The 21,356-nt window shown below is 38.8% G+C and overlaps 1 protein-coding gene across 2 annotated transcripts in view; it reads left to right on the forward strand.

The window, feature by feature from the left end:
- The window catches only part of CKAP5 (cytoskeleton associated protein 5), a 104,614-nt gene that overhangs the window by 50,066 nt on the left and 33,192 nt on the right, over window positions 1-21,356 (forward strand). For both annotated transcript variants that reach the window (XM_007181167.3, XM_007181169.3), the window contains exons 9-22: window positions 3,548-3,652; window positions 4,914-5,003; window positions 5,109-5,273; window positions 5,772-5,900; window positions 6,675-6,857; window positions 10,411-10,524; window positions 10,814-10,924; window positions 12,628-12,720; window positions 15,100-15,285; window positions 15,814-15,908; window positions 19,598-19,655; window positions 19,744-19,869; window positions 20,484-20,623; window positions 20,760-20,934. In XM_007181167.3, coding sequence (XP_007181229.1) covers window positions 3,548-3,652; window positions 4,914-5,003; window positions 5,109-5,273; window positions 5,772-5,900; window positions 6,675-6,857; window positions 10,411-10,524; window positions 10,814-10,924; window positions 12,628-12,720; window positions 15,100-15,285; window positions 15,814-15,908; window positions 19,598-19,655; window positions 19,744-19,869; window positions 20,484-20,623; window positions 20,760-20,934 — 1,770 coding nt within the window. The remainder of the gene's footprint in view (window positions 1-3,547; window positions 3,653-4,913; window positions 5,004-5,108; window positions 5,274-5,771; window positions 5,901-6,674; window positions 6,858-10,410; window positions 10,525-10,813; window positions 10,925-12,627; window positions 12,721-15,099; window positions 15,286-15,813; window positions 15,909-19,597; window positions 19,656-19,743; window positions 19,870-20,483; window positions 20,624-20,759; window positions 20,935-21,356) is intronic.

Below are 21,356 nucleotides of genomic sequence, written 5' to 3' on the forward strand. Positions count from 1 at the left end.
GGGAGTGCAGAGTCTTAACCATTGGACCACCAGGGAAGTCCCCCCGCCACTCCCATTTCCCAGTTAAGAACAACTTGTTTAATCAAACTGAGATGTGTGACAGTGAGTGTTAATAGGCAGATATTGTAATAGATGCCTGGTTCACCGCTCACCAATAAATTCATACAATCTTTTACTATATCCTGAACTATAATAGGTTCACAAGATCCTCTTCAAAACTTTACATTAGGATCATCAGTGTCTGAGATTCAACTTGCACTGGTTATTGATCTAATGGTAACTTTAGAGGTAGTCTCTTTTTTTTTTTTTTTTAATTAAGAATGTCTTCTTTTTTTAATTCTATTTATTTATTTTTGGCTGCGTTGGGTCTTCGTTGCTGCACGCGGGCTTTCTCTAGTTGCAGCAATCGGGGGCTACTCTTCCTTGTGGTGCGCGGGCTTCTCATTGCGGTGGCTTCTCTTGTTGCAGAGCACAGGCTCTAGGCGTGCGGACTTCAGTAATTGCAGCACGTGGGCTCAGTAGTTGTGGCTCTCGGGCTCTAGAGCGCAAGCTCAGTAGTTGCGGTGCACAGGCATAGTTGCTCCACGGCATGTGGGATCTTCCCAGACCAGGGCTCAAACCCATGTCCCCTACATTGGCAGGCGGATTCTTAACCACTGCGCCACCAGGGAAGTCCCAAGAGGTAGTCTCTTAAGGATGGGATTGAATGATGGCCTTTAACTGGAGCAGTATAACAGAATCACCTTTTGAGCTGTATTAAAATACTGATATCCAAATCCCATCACAAATTCATTGAACTAGGATCTCTTGGAATGGGGCCTGGCATGTTTTTGATGACCATTCCTAGAATATACATTTAGATGTTAAATATGAAGTCTAGCGTGTAAATAATACCTGAGCTGTTTTGGTAAGGAAAAATAATCCAGACGTTTACAAATACCAATCATGTGTTCAGTACAAAACTGAATAGAATTTTTACTCCATAGATTTATAGTAATTACAGATTTAACAAAATGTTTATTAGGACCCTGATCTCATCTTCTCATAAGGAAAATGAATTTGCCATGAGTTTAGAGGGAGAATATGCTTTAGTAAAGAGAGCAAAAGCTTTGGAGTCAAAGCAGACCTAGGTTTGAATCACAGCACTACCATTTGCTAGCTCTGTGACTTTGAGCATGTTAATCTCTATTTAATTTTTCTTTTAAATAAATTTATTTATTTTGGGCTGTGTTGGGTCTTCGTTGCTGCACGCAGGCTTTCTCTAGTCGCGGCGAGCTGGGGCTACTCTTCGTTGCGGTGCACAGTCTTCTCAGTGCGGTGGCTTCTCTTGTTATGGAGGACAGGCTCTAGGCACATAGGTTTCAGTAGTTGTGGCACATAGGCTCAGTAGTTGTGGCGCACGGGCTTAGTTGCTCTGTGGCATGTGGGATCTTCCTGGACCAGGGCTTGAACTCATGTCCCCTGCATTGGCAGGCGGATTCTTAACCACTGCGCCACCAGGGAAGTCCTATTTAATTTTTGAAATCCACAAAATTGAGATAATAATAGTACCTGCTTTATAGGGTTTGAGTGAAAATTAAATAAAATAAGGATTATAAAGCACCTATAAAATTATGGCATCTAATGTTTTAAAATTTTTATTGGAGTATAGTTGCTTTACAATGCTGTGTTAGTTTCTACTGTACAGCAAAATGAATCAGCTACACATATACATATATCCTCTCTTTTTTGGAGATCCTTCCCATTTAGTTCACCGCAGTGCATTAAGTAGAGTTCCCTGTGCTACACAGTGTGTTCTCATTAGTTATCTATTTTATACATAGTATCAATAGTAGTGTATATGTGTCAATCCCAGTTCCTCCCACCCCACCCCCTCTTTCCCCTTGGTATCCATACATTTGTTCTCTACATCTGTGTCTCTATTTCTGCTTTGCAGATAAGATCGTCTGTACCATTTTTCTAGATTCCACATGTATGCATTAATATACAATATTTGTTTTTCTCTTTCTGGCTTACTTCACTCTGTATGACACTCTCTGTGTCCATCCATGTCTCTACAAATGATTCAATTTCGTTCCTTTTTATGGCTGAGTAATATTCCATTGTATATATATATACCACATTTTCTTTATCCATTCCTCTGTTGATGGACATTTAGGTTGCTTCCATGTCCTGGCTATTGTAATTAGTGTGGCTGTGAACATTGGGGTGCATGTGTCTTTTTGAATTATGGTTTTCTTTGGGTATATACCCAGTAGCGGGATTGCTGGGTCATATGGTAGTTCTGTTTTTAGTTTTTTAAGTTGTTTTTAATAAATGTTAGTCTTTTAATCCTTACTCCTCAGCACTTAGGGAATATATGTAGGTGCCAAATAGAACTTCCTTGAATGCTATGCATTAGGGGTTCTTTAATTCAGGGACTCTGGAATGAAGTGTTCTGCTTATGAAATACCAGATCTTAAGGATAAAGTCCAAAATAGAATGGAAGCGTTACTTCTACCTGGGAAAAGAGTGAAAAAACAAGGGTTTGGGAGCACTTAAAAGTAAAGCAGCTTTTTAACACCAGCTGACTTGAGCAGTATACCAAAGTAAAATCTTAGCAGGAAGGAACTGAGGCACGGTCACTGTCTTGCTAAATTGACACAAATGCAGCTACTACCTATGACTTTTGATAAGTTCTGGGCCTTGTAGGGTATGCTATAGGAGGGTGGTAATATAAACATTGCTGGAGGAGACTCTGCTAAGAGACTCTGAATACAAATCTGATGATCACTACGTAACTAAAATGGCAGCTGCAAGGCCAGAAGCTCCCTCAGAGGAATGGTTGCAATGGCATTTGCAATTTAGAGTCCACATCAGCTTCGTTTTTTTTTTTAATTTAATTTTTTAATTGAAGTGTAGTTGATTTACAGTGCTGTGCCAATCTCTGCTGTACAGCAAAGTGACTCAGTTGTACACATATAGACATTCTTTTTTTAATATTCTTTTCCATTATGATTTATCACAGGATACTGAATATAGTATAGTTCCCTGTGCTCTATAGTAGGACCTTGTTATTTATCCATCCTATATATAATAGTTTACATCCCATCAGCTTCTTGAAGGTACCTACAACAGTTTCTACTGGTGTTTCTTGGGTATAAATTTTAGAGCTGCTACTCTGTGGTGTCTGTTGGAGATACACCATCTTTTGGCTTTCCCTGCCCCAAAGCAAAGTCAGCAGGCCTCCAGCTTCTCTGCCATTATCAGAGTCACCTCCTGCACAGTTGTGCAATGCTGACAGCCCATACTACCACCAGTGGCGAGTTAGCGATTTGACGTGGTCTTATATATATTTTATCGGTAGAACTTTAAGATAGGAGACTAAACATAATGAAGGGAAGCTCCCAAATTTGATATTGTCAAGGAAGAATCTTTCCTCTTTTGTAGGAAACAAAGTTGGCTCTTCACTACATAATAGCTTTCAGAGTTCTTTTAAGAATAAATTTTCAGTTCCCTTCTATGGGGCTGCGACTCTTTTGTTTTCCTTTCTTTCTACCCTTTGTAGGTTGTTGGAAAGGACACCAATGTCATGTTGGTGGCTCTGGCAGCAAAATGTCTTACTGGCCTGGCTGTTGGGCTAAGGAAGAAATTTGGACAGTATGCAGGACACGTAAGTAACACTCCTCTTTTTGATACAAATCAACAACGTTATCAACGTTGGTGGTGAGCACGCTATAGTGTATACAGAAATCGAATTATATTGTGGTACACATGAATCTTAGATAATGTTATGAACCAGTGTTACCTCAGTAAAAACAAATAAACAATTTTTTAAAGTATACTGATTTTCAGGTTTATAACTAACGCTTAGTATTAAAAAGTCTTTTATATTTCTCCATGGAAACTGTATTCCTTCTGATCTGTATCACTTCTATGAAATTTTTTTTAAAAATTGGGTTGGGGGAGGTGCCATTGAGCTTTGCTATATATTTTAGACCATAAAAAGCAACTTTAATGTGCCTGCCAACCTATACTCAATACATATACTTGGTATTCAATAAATATTTAATGAATTAGTGATCGTTTATAAGATAAAATAAACATTATAAAAATTCTAACTTTACTGATCTAAACTTAGTACTTGAGTAAGAAGATATAATTCTGATCAAAATTGCTATAATTTCTGGTACTGTTTCTTTTTTCTTTAGTGTAGTGAAGGGGCAGGAGACATCTCAGTCCAAGTGAGGGCTATCAGAATCTTGGGTGGGGAGGAAGAATTGAATACTATACCTGTTCCCCTACCCTAAATCCACCTAGTTGAGAATCATTTTGTCCAATAAGAGTTACTGATAAAAATGATTGTAAGGTTGCATATAAGGTACAGATGCAAACAAAAAAGGTTGAGAAACATTGCTGTGGTGGTATAGGCATAAGATTGTTCCACCGTAAGATTCTTGTGCCCTTCAAGAAAGGAAATGACTTCTTAATCCAACTTAGATGTTTACTTTTTTTGTTTATTTTGGTAGAGGCAAACATTGTTTTAATAAGTTTTATTGAGATATAACTTACATACTATAAAATTCACCGTCTTAAAGTATATAATTCAGTGGTTTTAGTATATTCATAAGAGTGTGTTACCATCACTACTATCTAATTCCAGAACATTGTCACCACCCCAAAAAGAAACCCTATATCCATTAGCAGTCACTCCCCATTCTCCCTTCCCCCCAGACCCTGGCAACAACTGATACTTTTCTGCTTCTGTGGATTTGAAGTTTCGTACAAATGGAATAATACACGTGTGGTCCTTTGTGACTGGCATCTTTCACTTAGCATAATGTTTTCAAAGTTCATCCATGTTGTAGCATATATCAGTACATCATTCCTTTTTTTTTTTTTGCCGAATATATTCCAACTATTCACTTTTAAAGGTTGTACCAACCATTTTGGAGAAATTCAAAGAGAAGAAGCCTCAAGTGGTACAAGCCCTGCAGGAGGCAATTGATGCAATCTTCCTTACTGTAAGTTGAGTTTGTGGTTTTGTCTAAAGTAAAGTTTGTCAATGTGATATTTTGATTGTTCTTTACATTTGAGAAAAGCTTATTGACCACATTTTCTTTCTAAAGACCACACTACAGAACATCAGTGAGGATGTTTTAGCAGTAATGGATAATAAAAATCCAACCATCAAGCAGCAGACATCTCTTTTTATTGCAAGAAGCTTCCGCCACTGCACTGCTTCTACCCTGCCAAAGAGCTTACTAAAGCCCTTTTGTGCTGCTCTACTTAAGGTATAGACTCGCTTTGAAATTGGGGGAATATTTTATACCTAGGCAAGATTTTGTTTTTTCTACTGATTGTGTACAGTGACTACTTGACTTTAAGACTGTAGATTATTGTCTTTTGAGGAGAGACCCTCTGTAGCTTTGAAAATTGAATCCAAATTCTTGTATTTATGTTCCTGTTCTTGAAGATAAGCACAAATTAGCTTTATAATTTCACTGACTACTAAAACTTTTATTTTCTTATTTGGCCCATAAACTGATATTCAGCTGGATCTGGTCAAGCATAGGCATCCAGTTTAGAGTATTTGAAGATCATTTGAGTATGAAGCATTTTAGATAGAGGGTAAAAGGAAGAGTAACTTAATTGGCAAATAGAAAGCTAAGCTTAGATTCTGTGCATTGTAAAAAGCAAATTCTTTATCTAACAACCATCAGTCTGAATTAAAATCAGTAATACCTAAAGAACCTTGTATTAAGATCATCTTGCTTACTTCCGGACTGTAGCACATCAATGATTCTGCTCCTGACGTCAGAGATGCTGCATTTGAAGCACTGGGTACTGCTTTGAAGGTGGTTGGTGAGAAAGCAGTAAACCCATTCTTAGCTGATGTCGACAAACTCAAGCTTGATAAGGTAGGTTAGTAATGGGTTGTAATGAAATTGGATAGCGGTCCTGTCTCTGTGCAATATGGGTTTGTTTACTGGTATCCTTTTGATCAGAATTTCTTGATCAGTAGAAATATCTTTCAAATTATAAAAAATAAAATAAAATAAAATTGAGTGACCAATCTGTAGAGGAGGTAAAAATGATGTTTTGAGTTAATTTCATTTCTAATATCTGGAAAATTGCTTTTCTGAATATGAATGTCTTCCATCAAAAATATGGTTATTGTTTGTTTGTTTTTAATTTTTATTGGAGTATAGTTGATTTACAGTGTTGTGTGAGTTTCTGCTGTACAGCGAAGTGAATCAGTTATACATATACATATATCCACTCTTTTTTAGATTCTTTTAGGTCATTACAGAGTATTGAGTAGAGTTCCCTGTGCTATACAGTAGGTCCTTATTAGTTATCTATTTTATATATAGTAGTGTTTATATGTCAATCCTAATCTCCCTATTTATCCCTCCCCCCCTTCCCCCCACCCCGGTAAACATAAGTTCATTTTCTACAAAAATGTGGTTATTGTAAGTTTAGTAAATTCTCATTTGCATAGAAATATAATGTAAGATGTCATTAATGTATATCTACTGCCAAGAAAATATGGATAATTTATCTTTGTTGAAAAGGAAACTTTTCTCTCTGAATTCTCATGTAGTTGTGGTTTAGAAATGACTTATTAAGTAATGTAGTGATTGAGTTTCAAAGTTAGGCTCAATGATGTCTGTCTCAATTTCATTCTCCAGATCAAAGAATGTTCAGAAAAAGTAGAGCTCGTACATGGTAAGAAAGCTGGACTTGCAGCTGACAAGAAGGAGTTCAAGCCTGTGCCGGGAAGAGCTGCTGCTTCGGGGGCTACAGGAGATAAGGACACAAAGGACATTTCAGCACCCAAACCAGGACCCTTAAAAAAGGCACCTGCTACTAAGGTTAATAGATGACTTGGAAAATATGGTTTAAAAATTAGAATTTAGTAAGGTAGGGTCTGAATCTTAGGTTCAGGGTTGTTCTTCAATATGATTTCATTTGAGTGATGAACTCATTACAACATTCAAAGTACAGCAGAGCATCTTTTAATGAAGACAGCACATTCCAATAGTACATTTGGTTATTTGAAACCTATATAGAGATAAAGATGGTAATGAAGATACAGGAGTACATTTTAAGGCATCAGAAAGTATCATTAAATAATGAAATAGGGACTTCCCTGGTGGTGCAGTGGTTAAGAATCCACCTGCCAATGCAGGGGACACAGGTTCGATTCCTGGTCTGGAAAGATCCCACATGCCGCGGAGCAGCTAAGCCCGTGTGCCACAACTGCTGAGCCTGTGAGCCACAACTACTGAGCCCATGGGCCACAACTACTGAAGTCCGCACACCTAGAGCCTGTGCTCCGCAACAAGAGAAGCCACTGCAATGAGAAGCCCGCACACCACAACAAAGAGTAGCCCCTGCCTGCTGCAACTAGAGAAAGTCCGCGTGCAGCAACAAAGACCCAACGCAGCCAAAAATAAATAAAATAAAATAAATTTATTAAAAATAATAATAATAATGAAATAGTATGGCAAGGTACATAACATTAATAACATAAGTTCATTTTCTAACTTAACATAAGGTCATTTTGCTAATAATGCTCTGGAATTGCAGCACCGAGTCTCCATTCCATCAGGGTCTCACTTTGTAGTGTAGAAGAGGGGGAAATGACCAAGGGCAAATATGGCATTCTTACAGTGAACACTTTTCTTGGACTGGATTCTCTTAAGCATGAAGTTATCTGCTGAAAATGCAAGAAGTTTGATTCTCTTTTCCACCCTGAACCCCAGCCTGGAGTTAGGAGAAGAGAACTGATATTTAGTGAGCTTTACTTTATGAAGCATTTTACCTACATAATCTCATTTAATCATCATAACAACCCTTGAGATAAGTGTTTTGTGATCCCTGTTTTTCCAGAAAAGGAAACTAGGGCTCAGCAAGGTTAAATGTCCTGCACGTGCTCTTACAATTCACTTGTTTGTTTATTCTGTCTCCCCACACTGTATTGTAAACTTTAAAGGATAGAGATCTTGTCACTGCTTAACCCCTTGTGCATAGAAGAGGCTCTGGCATGTAGCAGGAACTCTGCATATATTTGTTGAATGACCAGAGTTGCAGAACTGGGATTTGAACCCAGATATCTAGCTACAGAGTCTGTGTACTTTCATGTTATGCTGTCTCTTCAGTACTCCAGTACAGGGAGTTGGCAGCTATTTTCTCCTTTCTCACCAGCTCCTGCCTCTCTGGACAGTGACCTGGGCGTAGCACCTTAAGACCTTTTCTTATCTTGCTGAACCTTTCCATGCTAGCCAGCTTTCTCTTATAAGGGATTCTTTTCCTTGCCTCAAGAATAAGCTGTGGGTGGGGTGGGGAAGGACCTGCTTTTGTTCTTCTGAAAAAAATCAGTAGGACAGTATCAGCCAATAAACCTACTAAGCCAATAAACATGTATGTCTATGTTTAAAAAAAAAAAAGTAGGAGATTTATTAATTGAGGTGCCTCTCTAAACAGAGTACTATTATATACAAGAAAGGATCCAGAAGAGGTGTTCTAGTAAATCAAAGAGTGTAAAATTTTCTATTTTTACAGTGAGAAAACAATTAAATCTTTCTTCATGGGGTAGTTATTATGAACCAATAAAATCATAGTGCTAATGTGAACTGGCAAGTGTTAGAGGTTTCCATTGGATTAAAAACCAGCATCTTAGCTTTGCTAACCCCACCTTAAAAGCTCAGAATATGTTCAAGATAACAGTGGCTTCAGAACAGCTCTGGATGTTCAAGACTAATTTGGTCCTCTGTCATTTTATCTTTTCTTTTTAGGTTTGGACATTGCTTAACAAATATCCAAAATAGGTAGAAGGAATGATGTGAACAGTGATGTATGTTGCCATATTAACGTTACTGCCCTTGGCTGTGTACCTTATGATAAACTGCTATTTTCTTGTGACCTTTCAAAACTGGGGGTGACATAAATTTAAATCAAGGTATTTAAATAGAATATTAGCAGATAGAATCCAGTGGGTACAATAGAAAGTATGAGCAACTGAAGTTTATTCCAGGATTGCAAGGATAATTTGATATTAGAAAAATTACTGAATTTATAGATCAAAAGAAGTCTAATTTCAGACACTGAAAAGGAATATAGTAAATTTCAGCATGTCTTCTTGATAAAAATTCTTAACCATATAGAAATTGATGGAGGGCTTCCCTCGTGGCACAGTGGTTGAGAATCTGCCTGCCAATGCAGGGGACACGGGTTCGAGCCCTGGTCTGGGAAGATCCCACATGCCGCGGAGCGGCTGGGCCCATGAGCCACAATTGCTGAGCCTGCGCGTCTGGAGCCTGTGCTCCGCAACAAGAGAGGCCGCGACAGTGTGAGGCCCGCGCACTGCGATGAAGAGTGGCCCCCGCTTGCCGCAACTAGAGAAAGCCCTCGCACAGAAACGAAGACCCAAACACAGCCATGAATAGATAAATAAATAATAAATAAAAATTAAAAAAAAAAAGAAATGGATGGATACTTTGACATGATTAAGTATATCATTTTTATAGATTATATGATCATATTCTTGGAAAACCCAAGCAAGTCAACTGGAAAACTAATAAAACAATAAAAAAAATTCAGTGAGATGGGCATCTTCAACATAACTAGAACACTCACTGAAACTGGCATAACACCTCTTTTCCTTCACAAATTAGATAGTTCTGCAGTGAGTAATAACATATTCTCATGTTATTGGAGTACTTTGTGGTTAAATAGTGAGTAAATGTTTTAACTCAGAAACTGCCCTTTACTAGTGTAGGAAGGATCTAGAGGCATTTAAAGCCATCAAACATTAATTCTCAAATTAATCTGTAAATGTAGCATAAATCCAGTTCATCGTTTTTATTTCATTTATCTCATTAGCTCATTTTGAATTAGAGGTTCTTTTTTTTTTTTTTTAATCTTATTTATTTTTGGCTGCATTGGGTCTTCGTTGCTGCTCATGGACTTTTCTCTAATTGCTGTTGTCTTCGTTGTGGTGCTCGGGCTTCTCACTGCGGTGGCTTCTCTTGTAGTGGAGCACGGGCTCTAGGCACGTGGGCTTCAGTAGTTGTGGCGCACGGGCTTAGTTGCTCCACGGCATGTGGGATCTTCCCGGACCAGGGCTCGAACCCATGTCCCCTGCATTGGCAGGCGGATTCTTAGCCACTGCGCCACCAGGGAAGCCCTAGAGGTTCTTAATACAGCTTCTACAGATTCCCCGTGAATGATCTTCAGGAGGTCTGTCTGCCCTTGAAATTGCTAAATTCTGTGGGCACAAAAAGTATGGGTCTTTTTGTTGTTGCTGTTGGTTGAGGGATCCCTCATTTTAATCAAATTTTTGAGGAATCTCTAAACCCAAAATGTCTAAGAATCACTATTCTAAATCCTTAAGTGGTTTAATATTTTTCTGTTTGCTTTTAGCCTGGCGGGCCACCGAAGAAGGGGAAACCAGCTGCACTAGGAGGCACAGGGAGCACTGGAACCAAGAGCAAGAAAGGGTTGGAGACTAAAGAAATAGTGGAGCCTGAGCTCTCGGTCAGTATTATACCGTATGCCTCAGACTCAAAGCCGCGGAAAGTCATTGCCCATGAGGAGATTCAAGTTCTTTCTTTTCTGAGTTCTGTAACATATAGTTAATGGATGTCTTTTTAGCTTATTGAAACTGTGCCTTGGACAAACTTCCCCTTTACAGTAGTATAATAGAATCCTCAGATACTAAAACACACCTATGGGAGTGTTCTTGTAGTTTTGGCTGGGGTATTCTTACATTCTTGCCATCTGTTTCCTTAAGCAATTATTAATGTTAATGTTTTGTATCTTACAGATAGAAGTATGTGAAGAAAAAGCTTCAGCTGTCCTTCCTGCTACCTGTATACAGCTTCTAGACAGCAGTAACTGGAAGGAAAGGCTGGCCTGTATGGAAGAGTTCCAAAAGGTCGGTGCACAGGGATGAGTTGAATGTGAAAGAAAATTACATCATACAGAAGTGATGAATTGATAAATGAAGGACTAGCCCTAATTGCTATATTTTATAACCAGTGAACATGTCTGCAGGGTGTTAACTAAAGATGAGGTGGGGTTTTTATTTGCTTTTTAGCTGTGTAATATTTATCTTTCAACATCTGCTTTCTGTGGCTTCTATCAGCTCATAACCTAAGTGATGCGTACTCAAGAAAATTAGGTTTATTCTGAATTATAAGGCTTACATGAATTTTATTTTATTTTTGTTTATTTATTTATTTTTTTTGGCTGTGTTGGGTCTTTGTTGCTGTGCTCAGGCTTTCTCTAGTTGTGGTGAGCGGGGGCTACTCTTCGTCGAGGTGCGCGGGCTTCTCATTGTGGTGGCTTCTCTTGTTGCAGAGCACGGGCTCTAGGCACACGGGCTTCAGTAGTTGAAGCACATGGGCTCAGTAGTTGCAGCATGCAGGCCCTAGAGCATGCGGGCTTTAGTAGTTGCGGCGCGTGGGCTCAGTAGTTGCAGTGTGTGGGCTCTAGGGCGCGCAGGCTCAGTAGTTGTGGCACATGGGCTTAGTTGCTCCATGGCATGTGGGATCTTCCTGGACCAGGGATCGAACCCATGTCCCCTGCATTGGTAGGCGGATTCTTAACCACTGTGCCACCAGGGAAGTCCCTGAATTTTAATATTATGGTATTAAACTTACTAGGCAAACAGGTCTCTTCACATAAACCACCCCTCATCCATTTCTATGTTTCCCTCTTTGTTGTCCTGATTCTCAGAAGAATAGACATTATCGCTTGGTATGAGAAGTTTCTTTAAAAACAATCTGTGTTGGACAGGAGCATGTTGGTTTATTTTGGCACACACTTTTTTTTTTTTTTTAATTTTTATTTATTTATGGTTGTGTTGGGTCGTCGCTTCTGCGCAAGGGCTTTCTCTAGTTGTGGCAAGTGGGGGCCACTCGTCATCGCGGTGCGCGGGCCTCTCACTATCGCGGCCTCTCTTGTTGCGGAGCACAGGCTCCAGACGCGCAGGCTCAGTAGTTGTGGCTCACGGGCCTAGTTGCTCCGCGGCACGTGGGATCGTCCCAGACCAGGGCTTGAACCCGTGTCCCCTGCACTGGCAGGCAGATTCTCAACCACTGCGCCACCAGGGAAGCCCTGGCACACACTCTTTGATTCTAATGAGGAGGGGTGTGGAGAAACTGCAAGAATGCTGTGACTTGAGCCAGGAGTCCTGGCTTCCAGTCCTGCATCCGCCACTCAGGCTTAGCCCTGAGGTGTGCTTCTTTGAAACCTGTACTTAAATGCTTCTAACCTACTCTACTTTGCTATGTTTTTAGGAAAATCAAATAAGTCAAAATATGTATTAGCAGTTTCTGCCATACATTGGGCAAATTAAAAGTGTTACTGTTACTTTCTTTGGGGCAAATTATTTGTGAATTCCTGAAATGTGAAAAAAAGAGTTTCAGTGGCATCACTATAACAACCATATACCAAACATCCAACTTAAGAAACACAGTATTATAACAGAAAGTAAACAAGCTCTCTCTGTGACCCTCCTCATTTCCATTCCCCTCACTCCTTCAAAGGTAAACACTTAATTGATTTGGTATATACTGTTCCCTTGGAACTAATCATTAATCCCTTAACTCTCCTACTATCTTGTTTTACTTCAAGGCTGTTGAACTAATGGACCGAACTGAAATGCCATGCCAGGCATTAGTGAGGATGCTGGCCAAGAAACCTGGATGGAAAGAAACTAATTTTCAGGTATATTTAAATTAGAGATTTAATGTCTTTTATTGAAGTAATTTTCATTACATCATCCTATGGCGTATTAGAGAGGTATAGTTTGGTAATTTTTAGCTTGTTCTTTTTTTTTAAATCACTCAGCCAGTGTGTCATGTAATTTTAAATGAACAGTGGAATGTGTCCATTTGGATTAAACACATAACTCTAACTTTGTGCATTTAGGAGTTTATATATATACAAATACTTATTGTTTGTTAATTCATATGTATGCATTTTTCTCATTATTTAGGCCTGGAAGCCCTCTAATACAGGGAGGGATGAACAATGAGATAGCTTTCTTATTTCTTTGCATAAAAAATAAATGTAGTCTTTAAATTGCCAATAAAAAATTACCACATAATCGGTTTAACTCATTAACTGATAATAGAGATGAAATTGAGCAGTACCGTTATTTAGTCTAAAAAGCAGGTGTAAAGGGAGGTATAGGAAAGTAATACATGAAGGAAAATGAGAAAAGAGTTTTCTTCTCCTCCTCTAGACATAGATAGAGCTGATGGGAAACAAAAGTTTGAAATGTATCAGGTTTATTTTTGGCTTCCTGCTAGTCTCTTTTTTACTTCTGTTTTGCCACCTCTTATTCTCTGTTTAGGACCTTAGCTCCCTTGCTCACTGTTCCCTTAGCACTGCATTATAACCTCATCCATACCATCCAGCTCCACAAAGGTTTCCCGTGCCAGAAGTTTCTGATGCTGCCTTCTTCCCCTCACACCACCACTTTTAAAACTCCCCTTACATAGCTTCTCAGATAGGTGAAAGAAGCACACCTAATTTGAGCTAATACCCTTCTTTGTATTAGATCCATAACAAGAGGTAATTTTATATCTTTTTTTCCTTTATAACAACTTTCCTGAGGGTATAAAATTGTTTTAAAGGGTACAGTGCAGCTGTTTTTAGTCTATTCACATAGTTAGCAACTCCTACCACTATTTAATTTCAGAATATTTTCATCACCCCGAAAAGAAACCCCATACCCATCAGTAGTCACTCTCTATTCCTCCCCAAGTCCCCACCCCCAGCCCCTGGCAACAATTAATCTACTTTCTCTCTCTATGGATCACTTCTCCTGGACATTTCATGTAAATAGAATGATGCGGCCTTTTGTGTCTGGCTTTCACTTAGCATAATGTTTTCAAGGTTCATCCATACTGTAGCATATATCAACTCTACAGTCTTTTATTGCTAAACAGTATTCCATCATATGGATATACAACATTTTATTTACCCATTCATAAGTTGTTTGTTTTTTCTTCGGCTGTGTCACGCAGCATATGGAATCTTAGTTCTCCAGCCAGGGATCCCACGCCCCCTTCATTGGAAGCGTGGAGTCTTAACCACTGGACCACCAGGGAAGTCCCTACCCATTCATAAGTTGATGGGCATTTGCATTGTTTCTGCTTTGGGGCTCTTGTGAATAATGCTGCTATGAACTTTCATGTACAAGTTTTTGTGTGAATACATATATCTACCTAGAAGTAGAATTGCTGGATCTTATGGTAACTCTGTGTTTAACTTCTTGACGAACTGACAAACTGTTTTCGAAAGTGGCTGTACCATTTTATCTTTGCACTAGCAGTGCAGGAGAGTTCCAGTTTCTCTACTTCCTTGCCAACACTTGTTATTTAAATATTCAAACAGGACAAAGGGAAATATTTTTGGTCAAAAGTGTCTGAAGTCCCAGACATCTGCCATCATCACATTAATATCTTTAAATTGTTTTTCACAGTTCCTTCCATTCTTCCACTTACAAATCTACAAATTCTTTAAATCTCTCAAGTTCTGGTGTGTGTGTGTGTGTGTGTGTATGTACACGAGGGTTGTAATTTTTTTTGTGGGCAACTCTCGTAGGAACTCTGAATTAGTATGGTCATTTTATTATGTATTTCAGGATGTATGCTCAGTACTATATGCAGATAACCATAGGAGAAGGAGAAAATAGAAATTATATTTTTCAATTCATAAACTTCATGTGGTAACATTGCTTGTTAATATTTTAAAACACTGAGTGGTTTTTTTTCTGTCTTAGCTGTCAACTACATTAATTGATAACAATTAAAGGATAAAAATTATTTTGTTTCTTGGTTTAAAATTTGATTTTAGTTTGGTCATGTTCTCAGCTGTTACATCTTCTGGCTGCTGTAAAAATAAGTAAATAAATAAATGTCTTTGGGCAATTCCCTGGCGGTCCAGTGGTTAGGACTTGGCACTTTCACTGACGAGGGCCTGGTTCAATCTCTGGTCAGGGAACTAAGATCCCACAAGCCACGTGGCACACCTCACCCCCGCCAAAATAAATGTCTTTGGCTTACTCATAACTTTCTGATACTTGTCCTTGTTCAGGTGATGCAAATGAAGCTTCACATAGTTGCTTTGATTGCCCAGAAGGGAAATTTTTCCAAAACTTCAGCTCAGATCGTCTTAGATGGCCTTGTAGACAAGATTGGAGATGTGAAATGTGGGAACAATGCAAAAGAAGCTATGACAGCAATAGCTGAAGCTTGTATGTTGCCATGGACAGCTGAACAGGTTAGTGACACAGAGCTTTCTTCCCTCAAGTTTTCCCAGTTTTTTCCCAAATTTTAATTTAAGGTTATTAGTTAAACTTTAGTTCTTTTTTTCTCAAGTAAAACCTTTTTTGATACTGTTTTACTTTTACCTTTAGTAATTTTTGCACTGTTGCCTGATAATTAAAATTGTCTTAGTCAAGAATATTCTATTAAGAATGAAAATAATTTTCTCTTAAGACATTATAATCCACAGTGACCACTAATGAAAAGTTGTAAACAGTCCAGATTGCCTTTAAAAAAATTTTTTTTATTGAAGTATTAGTTGATGTACAATACTGTGAGAATGCTTTTAATACTTCTGTCACTTACCTCATTTTCTTGTGTAAATTAAATATTTCATTCCTAAGGCATTCTTGCAGTTGTGTTAGCATCAGGAAAACCATGCTTAATCCACTCCTGCCTTAATGTCAAGCTATATTTCTGTGAGAAATATGAGAGAAAACACAGATCTGTTTTGGTTTTTTGTATGTTTGTTTTTCCACTCCAGGTTATGTCAATGGCTTTCTCACAGAAGAATCCCAAGAATCAGTCAGAAACTCTGAATTGGCTATCAAATGCAATAAAAGAATTTGGTTTTTCTGGGTAAGTCAGAAAGAAATCAAGTACATGTTTTGCCAGTCTCTAACTGGTGATTATATTTGTTGTAGCTATTGCTGCTTATTTCTGAGAAGCCAGAGCTGGATTGTCTGTAATTTTTATAAAACAAAACTACCTTTGTTCCTGAAAAGCCTATATTGGCTTGTGCTCCTGCATTTTGATATCCACTAATATTAGAGTTCTCTAAGTTATTTTTCCTCGAGTATTTGTAACTGTCCCACAGAAAAGCCAGTTCCAAGGATTTCTAGTCAAATACATTTGGAAAATACTATATAAAATCACACTTGTTTAGAGATCTATAGTGCACGTTGGAAAATTAAAGGCTCTCAGAAGTCCTGCAATTGAGACACTTGTTTAACCCACTCTTTCCCAAAGTTATTTGCCTGTTGAACACATGTGTTTACAGTAGTCCCCCGCTTGTCTGTGGTTTCACCTTCCACAGTTTCAGTTACCCACAGTCCACTGCAGTCAAAAAATATTAAATGAAAATTTCAGAAATAAACAATTTATAAGTTTTAAACTGTGGGCCATTCTGAGTAGCATGATGAAATCTCACTCTGTCCTGCCCGGGATATGAATCATTCCTTTGTCCAGTGTATCCCACCCATCAGTCACTTAGTAGCTGTCTCAGTTACAGATCGATCCTTGTGGTATTGCAGTGCTGCTGTTCAAGTAACCCTTATTTTACTTAATAATGGCCCCATGGGACTTCCTTGGCCGTCCAGTGGTTGGGACTTTGCCTTCCATTGCAGGGGGTGCAGGTTCGATCCCTGGTTAGGGAGCTAAGATCCCACATGCCTCACGGCCAAAAAACCAAAACATAAAACAGAAGCAATATTGTAACAAATTCAATAAAGACTTTAAAAATGGTCCACATCAAAAAGTCTTAAAAAAAAAAAAAATTGCCCCGAAGTGCAAGAGTAGAGATGCTGGCAATTTGGATATGCTAAAAAGAAGCTGTAAAGTGCTTCCTTTAAGTGAAAAAGTGAAAGTTCTCAACTCAGTAAGGAAAGAAAAAAAGGGCATGCTGAGGTTGCTAAGATCTACAGTAAGAATCTTCTATCCATAAATTGTGAAGGAAAAAAATTCGTGAGTTTCACTGTTGCACCTCAAACGGCAAACATTGTAAGTGCTTAGTTAAGATGGAAAAGGCATTAAATTTTTGGGTGGAAGACATAAACGGAAAGAAAACATGACTGACGGCAATGTGTTCCACCCAAAAGCGTGCAGACTATGAAGATTTCAGTAAGGGATCCTCTGAAACAAGTGACACCAAGCCATTTGCTGCAAGTAAGGATGGCTACACAGATTCAGAAACAGGTTGGGACTGAAAAATGTAAAAATTACAGGAGAGGCTGCGTTTGCCAGTGAAGCAGCCGCTGCATTTCTGGTAGAGTTGAAAAAATTGATTAAGGAGAAAGAGCACACTCACATAACTTTTATTACAGTATATTGTTATAATTGTTCTATTCTGTTATTAGTTATTATTGCTAATCACTTACTGTGTCTAATTTATAAATTAAACTTTATCATAGTTCCATAGGTATAGGAAAAAAATAGTATATATAGTACTATCCACGGTTTCAGGTATCCACTGGGGGGCCTTGGAAGGTATCCCTCTCAGATAAGGGGGGACTACTGTATTTTATTTAACAAAATTTTATAGACTTACTTTATGCCTGGCACTTTCTAAATAATAACTCATTTGATTTAATCATAAAAATCATGTGAGGTATTGTTCTCTCCTTTTATAGATGAGGAAACTAGGGCACAGAAAGCTTAAGTGATCTGCCCAAGTCACAGCTAGAAAGTGGCAAAGCCAAGATTTTTTTTTTTTTAATAAAGTTATTTTATTTATTTATTTTTGGCTGCATTGGGTCCTCGTTGCTGCGCACAGGCTTTCTCTAGTTGCGGCGAGCGGGGGCAACCCCTCATTGCAGTGCATGGGCTTCTCATTGTGGTGGCGTCTCTTGTTGTGGAGCACAGGCTCTAGGGGCTCAGGCTTCAGTAGCTGTGGCTCACAGGCTTAGTTGCTCCACGGCATATGGGATCTTCCCAGACCAGGGCTCGAACCTGTGACCCCTGCATTGGCAGGTGGATTCTTAACCACTGTGCCACCAGGGTAGCCCCAAAGCCAAGATTTGAATCCAGGCATTCTGGTTCCAAGAGAGAACACTGTAACTTCTGTGCTGTGCTGCATTTCTCTGTGCCATGGTGCTTGTCACAACATGCCTCTTAGTAGGCCACTTGCAAAACAGTGTTCTGATTCTACCAAATGAAGATATAATACTCTAGAAATTATCTTTTTTTTTGGTCATGCCACTTGGCTTGCAAGATCTTAGTTCCCCGACCAGAGATCAAATCCAGGCCCCTGGCAGTGAGAGCACCGAGTCCTAACCACTGGACTGCCAGAGAATTTCCTAGAAATTATCATTTAAGTGTCATTCAAGCAAAGAATTTTGTTATGTCGGTATCTGTGGTGTCCTCCTATAGTTGAGGGTATTGTTGTAATCCCCTTTTTTTAAAAAAATTATTTATTTATTTATTTATTTGGCTGCACTGGGTCTTAGTTGCAGCACGTGGGATCTTGCGGCACGCGGGCTCTTCGTTGCAGTGCTCAGGCTTCTCTAGTTGCAGCGCACAGGCTCCAGAGCATGCAGGCTCAGTAGTTGTGGCACGCAGACTCAGTAGTTGTGGCTCGCGGGCTCTAGAGCGCAGGCTCAGTAGTTGTGGTGCACAGGCTTAGTTGCTCCACGGCATGTGGGATCTTCCTGGACCAGGGCTTGAACCCATGTCCCTTGCATTTGCAGGCGGATTCTTAACCACTGCACCACTAGGGAAGTCCTGGGAGAAAAACATTCTAGACAAAGGGAACAGCAAGTGCAAAAGCCCTGTGGCAGGAGCACACGTGATATATTTTAAAATAGCAAGGAGTAATTGTTCTTCAGAATGCAGTTGGAGTAGAAGAGTGAGGGAGTAGGGAGTGGTAGGAGATAAAGATTGAAGAAAGAACAGGGGCCCAGGTTGTGTAGGGCCTTAAAGTTTTGAATAAATTGGAAACCATTAGATAGTTTTGAGCAGAAGAATACGAGGATTATTCAGACTATAGTCAGAGAGAACAGATAGTGAGGATCAAGGGCAGAAGCAGGGAAACTAATTAGAAGGCTACTGAAATAATCCTGTCAAGAAGTTATATGGCTTGGAAGTATTATGACTCAGAATATATTTTGAAAGTAGAACTAAGCAGGATATTGAACTTAAGAGAGAAGAGGAGTCAAGGATGACTCTGAGGAGTCAAGGATGGCCTGAGCAACTGGAGAGTGAAGTGGCTATTTACTGAGACAGGGAAGACTGGGAAGAACAGGTTTGGGGGCGGGCTGTGGACAATCAGGAGTTTGGTTTTGACAGATGTAGGATATCTACTAGACATAAAAATGGAACTGTCACAAAGGCAGTCGGATACATGGATCTGGAGTTCAGGAAAGAGATCAACACTGGATTGATCTAATGCATATAGATAGTATTTAAAGCTTACTTTAAATGAGTGTAGAAAGAGAATAGGTGAAACTCGGGACATATCTAAAGGAAGCTGGTTCTAGAGTCTGGCTTTATAAAACTCCATTGAGTATTTTGAGGTTTCACTTGTTTTTCATTCTAAGTATTATTTCTTCTAGATTGAACGTGAAAGCTTTCATTAGCAATGTGAAGACAGCTCTTGCTGCAACAAACCCAGTGAGTACATACCAGCATGTATAGGAAGAGTAGTACAGCCATCTTTATGGTTCTGTTCTGATCTGAAAAGTTCTTTTTGTTCTGCCAGGCTGTGAGGACTTCTGCCATCACCTTGCTTGGTGTGATGTATCTGTACGTTGGTCCTTCTTTGCGAATGTTCTTTGAGGATGAGAAGCCTGCCCTCCTATCCCAGATAGATGCAGAATTTGAGAAGGTAAAGATTCCACAAATGATACAATCCATAGTTGACTTGAGAATGCTCATATTAGTTAAGTTTAAACTTTTAACCCTTTGGAATGAAGAATATATATGTATTTGCTTTTATATGTATAAGGTATCCCTGGGAAGAATTCATAAGAAATTGATGACTTTGTGAGGAAGAGAACTAGATAGCTATAGTATAGGATGGGACATTTTCCCCTTTGTAGCTTTGGAATATCAAACATTTTGAATGTATTACCTATTCCAAAAGTACACTAAATATAACATTAAATTTTTTTTTTTAAGTAAAAAGAAACTTGACCTTCCTTGAATAAACTTTCTAATTGAAATTGCTAAGTTTTGGCAGACTTGCTGTGTATTGTCTTGGGCATACAAGTCAAAAGACAGCTTTATGATTGAGAAGTCAGGGTCTAATAGGTTTGTATAAAGATATCTTTTGTCACATAGTCTCAAAATTGGAATCTAAGTAGGAATTAAAATATGTGCTGTGTGAATATTAAGTATTATGAAGGAATATGAAAGTTTGACACAGGTACCATTCTCTAACCAGTTTGCTGTCATATTCTTCATCAAGTTCATTAGCCTCACTGACTTATTTGTGTGTAGATGCAGGGACAGAACCCACCTGCTCCAACCAGAGGGATTTCCAAACACAGTACAAGTGGTACAGAGGAAGGAGAAGATGGAGACGAACCAGATGATGGGGGCAATGATGTTGTGGATCTTTTGCCAAGGACAGAAATCAGGTTTGTTGCTAATGATTTATTTGATGTATTATGCTTAATTCTTAATGGTTTCTTCTGTTTCTCAGTCAAGGGTACTTCTGTGACATCATTGTTCTTTTAGGCATCTGGAATTAAGGATTCTGTCTTCTTTTTTCAGTGATAAAATCACTTCAGAGTTGGCGTCTAAGATTGGTGACAAGAATTGGAAGATCAGGAAAGAAGGCCTAGATGAAGTGGCAGGTATTATCAATGAAGCAAAATTTATCCAGCCAAACATAGGTGAACTTCCAACTGCCTTGAAGGGTCGACTCAACGATTCAAATAAAATCTTGGTACGTAGAATATATGCCTGTTTTTTTCTCTCCCCTCTCTGCCCCTGCAAGGGGATCCTTTTCAGTAACCTTCACCAGCAAAAACAAAAAGGAGTTAGTCACTCTATTGCTTTGAACTAGAAACAGCTTCCTTTAATTTCTTAAGTGTGCCTCAAGATATGTTGGTAGATGGCAAGTTTATTAATCAAATTTTCATGAATCTCAGATTTGCTGTTTACAGGGCTCTGATATTAAGTATTTTCATATAAAACTGCTTGTAATACACATAAGCAAGTTAATTTCTAATTTTTAAATTTGGATTTTTATGTGAGATGTTTCTTAAACTAGGCTTTACCTTACTTTAAAATTATAAAGCATTATTAATCTCTAGTCTAAAATTCTAATATTCCAATTTTATGAACTGATGACAAAAGGAGACGCCA

Source organism: Balaenoptera acutorostrata, chromosome 9 (genome assembly GCF_949987535.1).
Source record: "Balaenoptera acutorostrata chromosome 9, mBalAcu1.1, whole genome shotgun sequence".
Lineage (NCBI taxonomy): Eukaryota > Metazoa > Chordata > Mammalia > Artiodactyla > Balaenopteridae > Balaenoptera > Balaenoptera acutorostrata.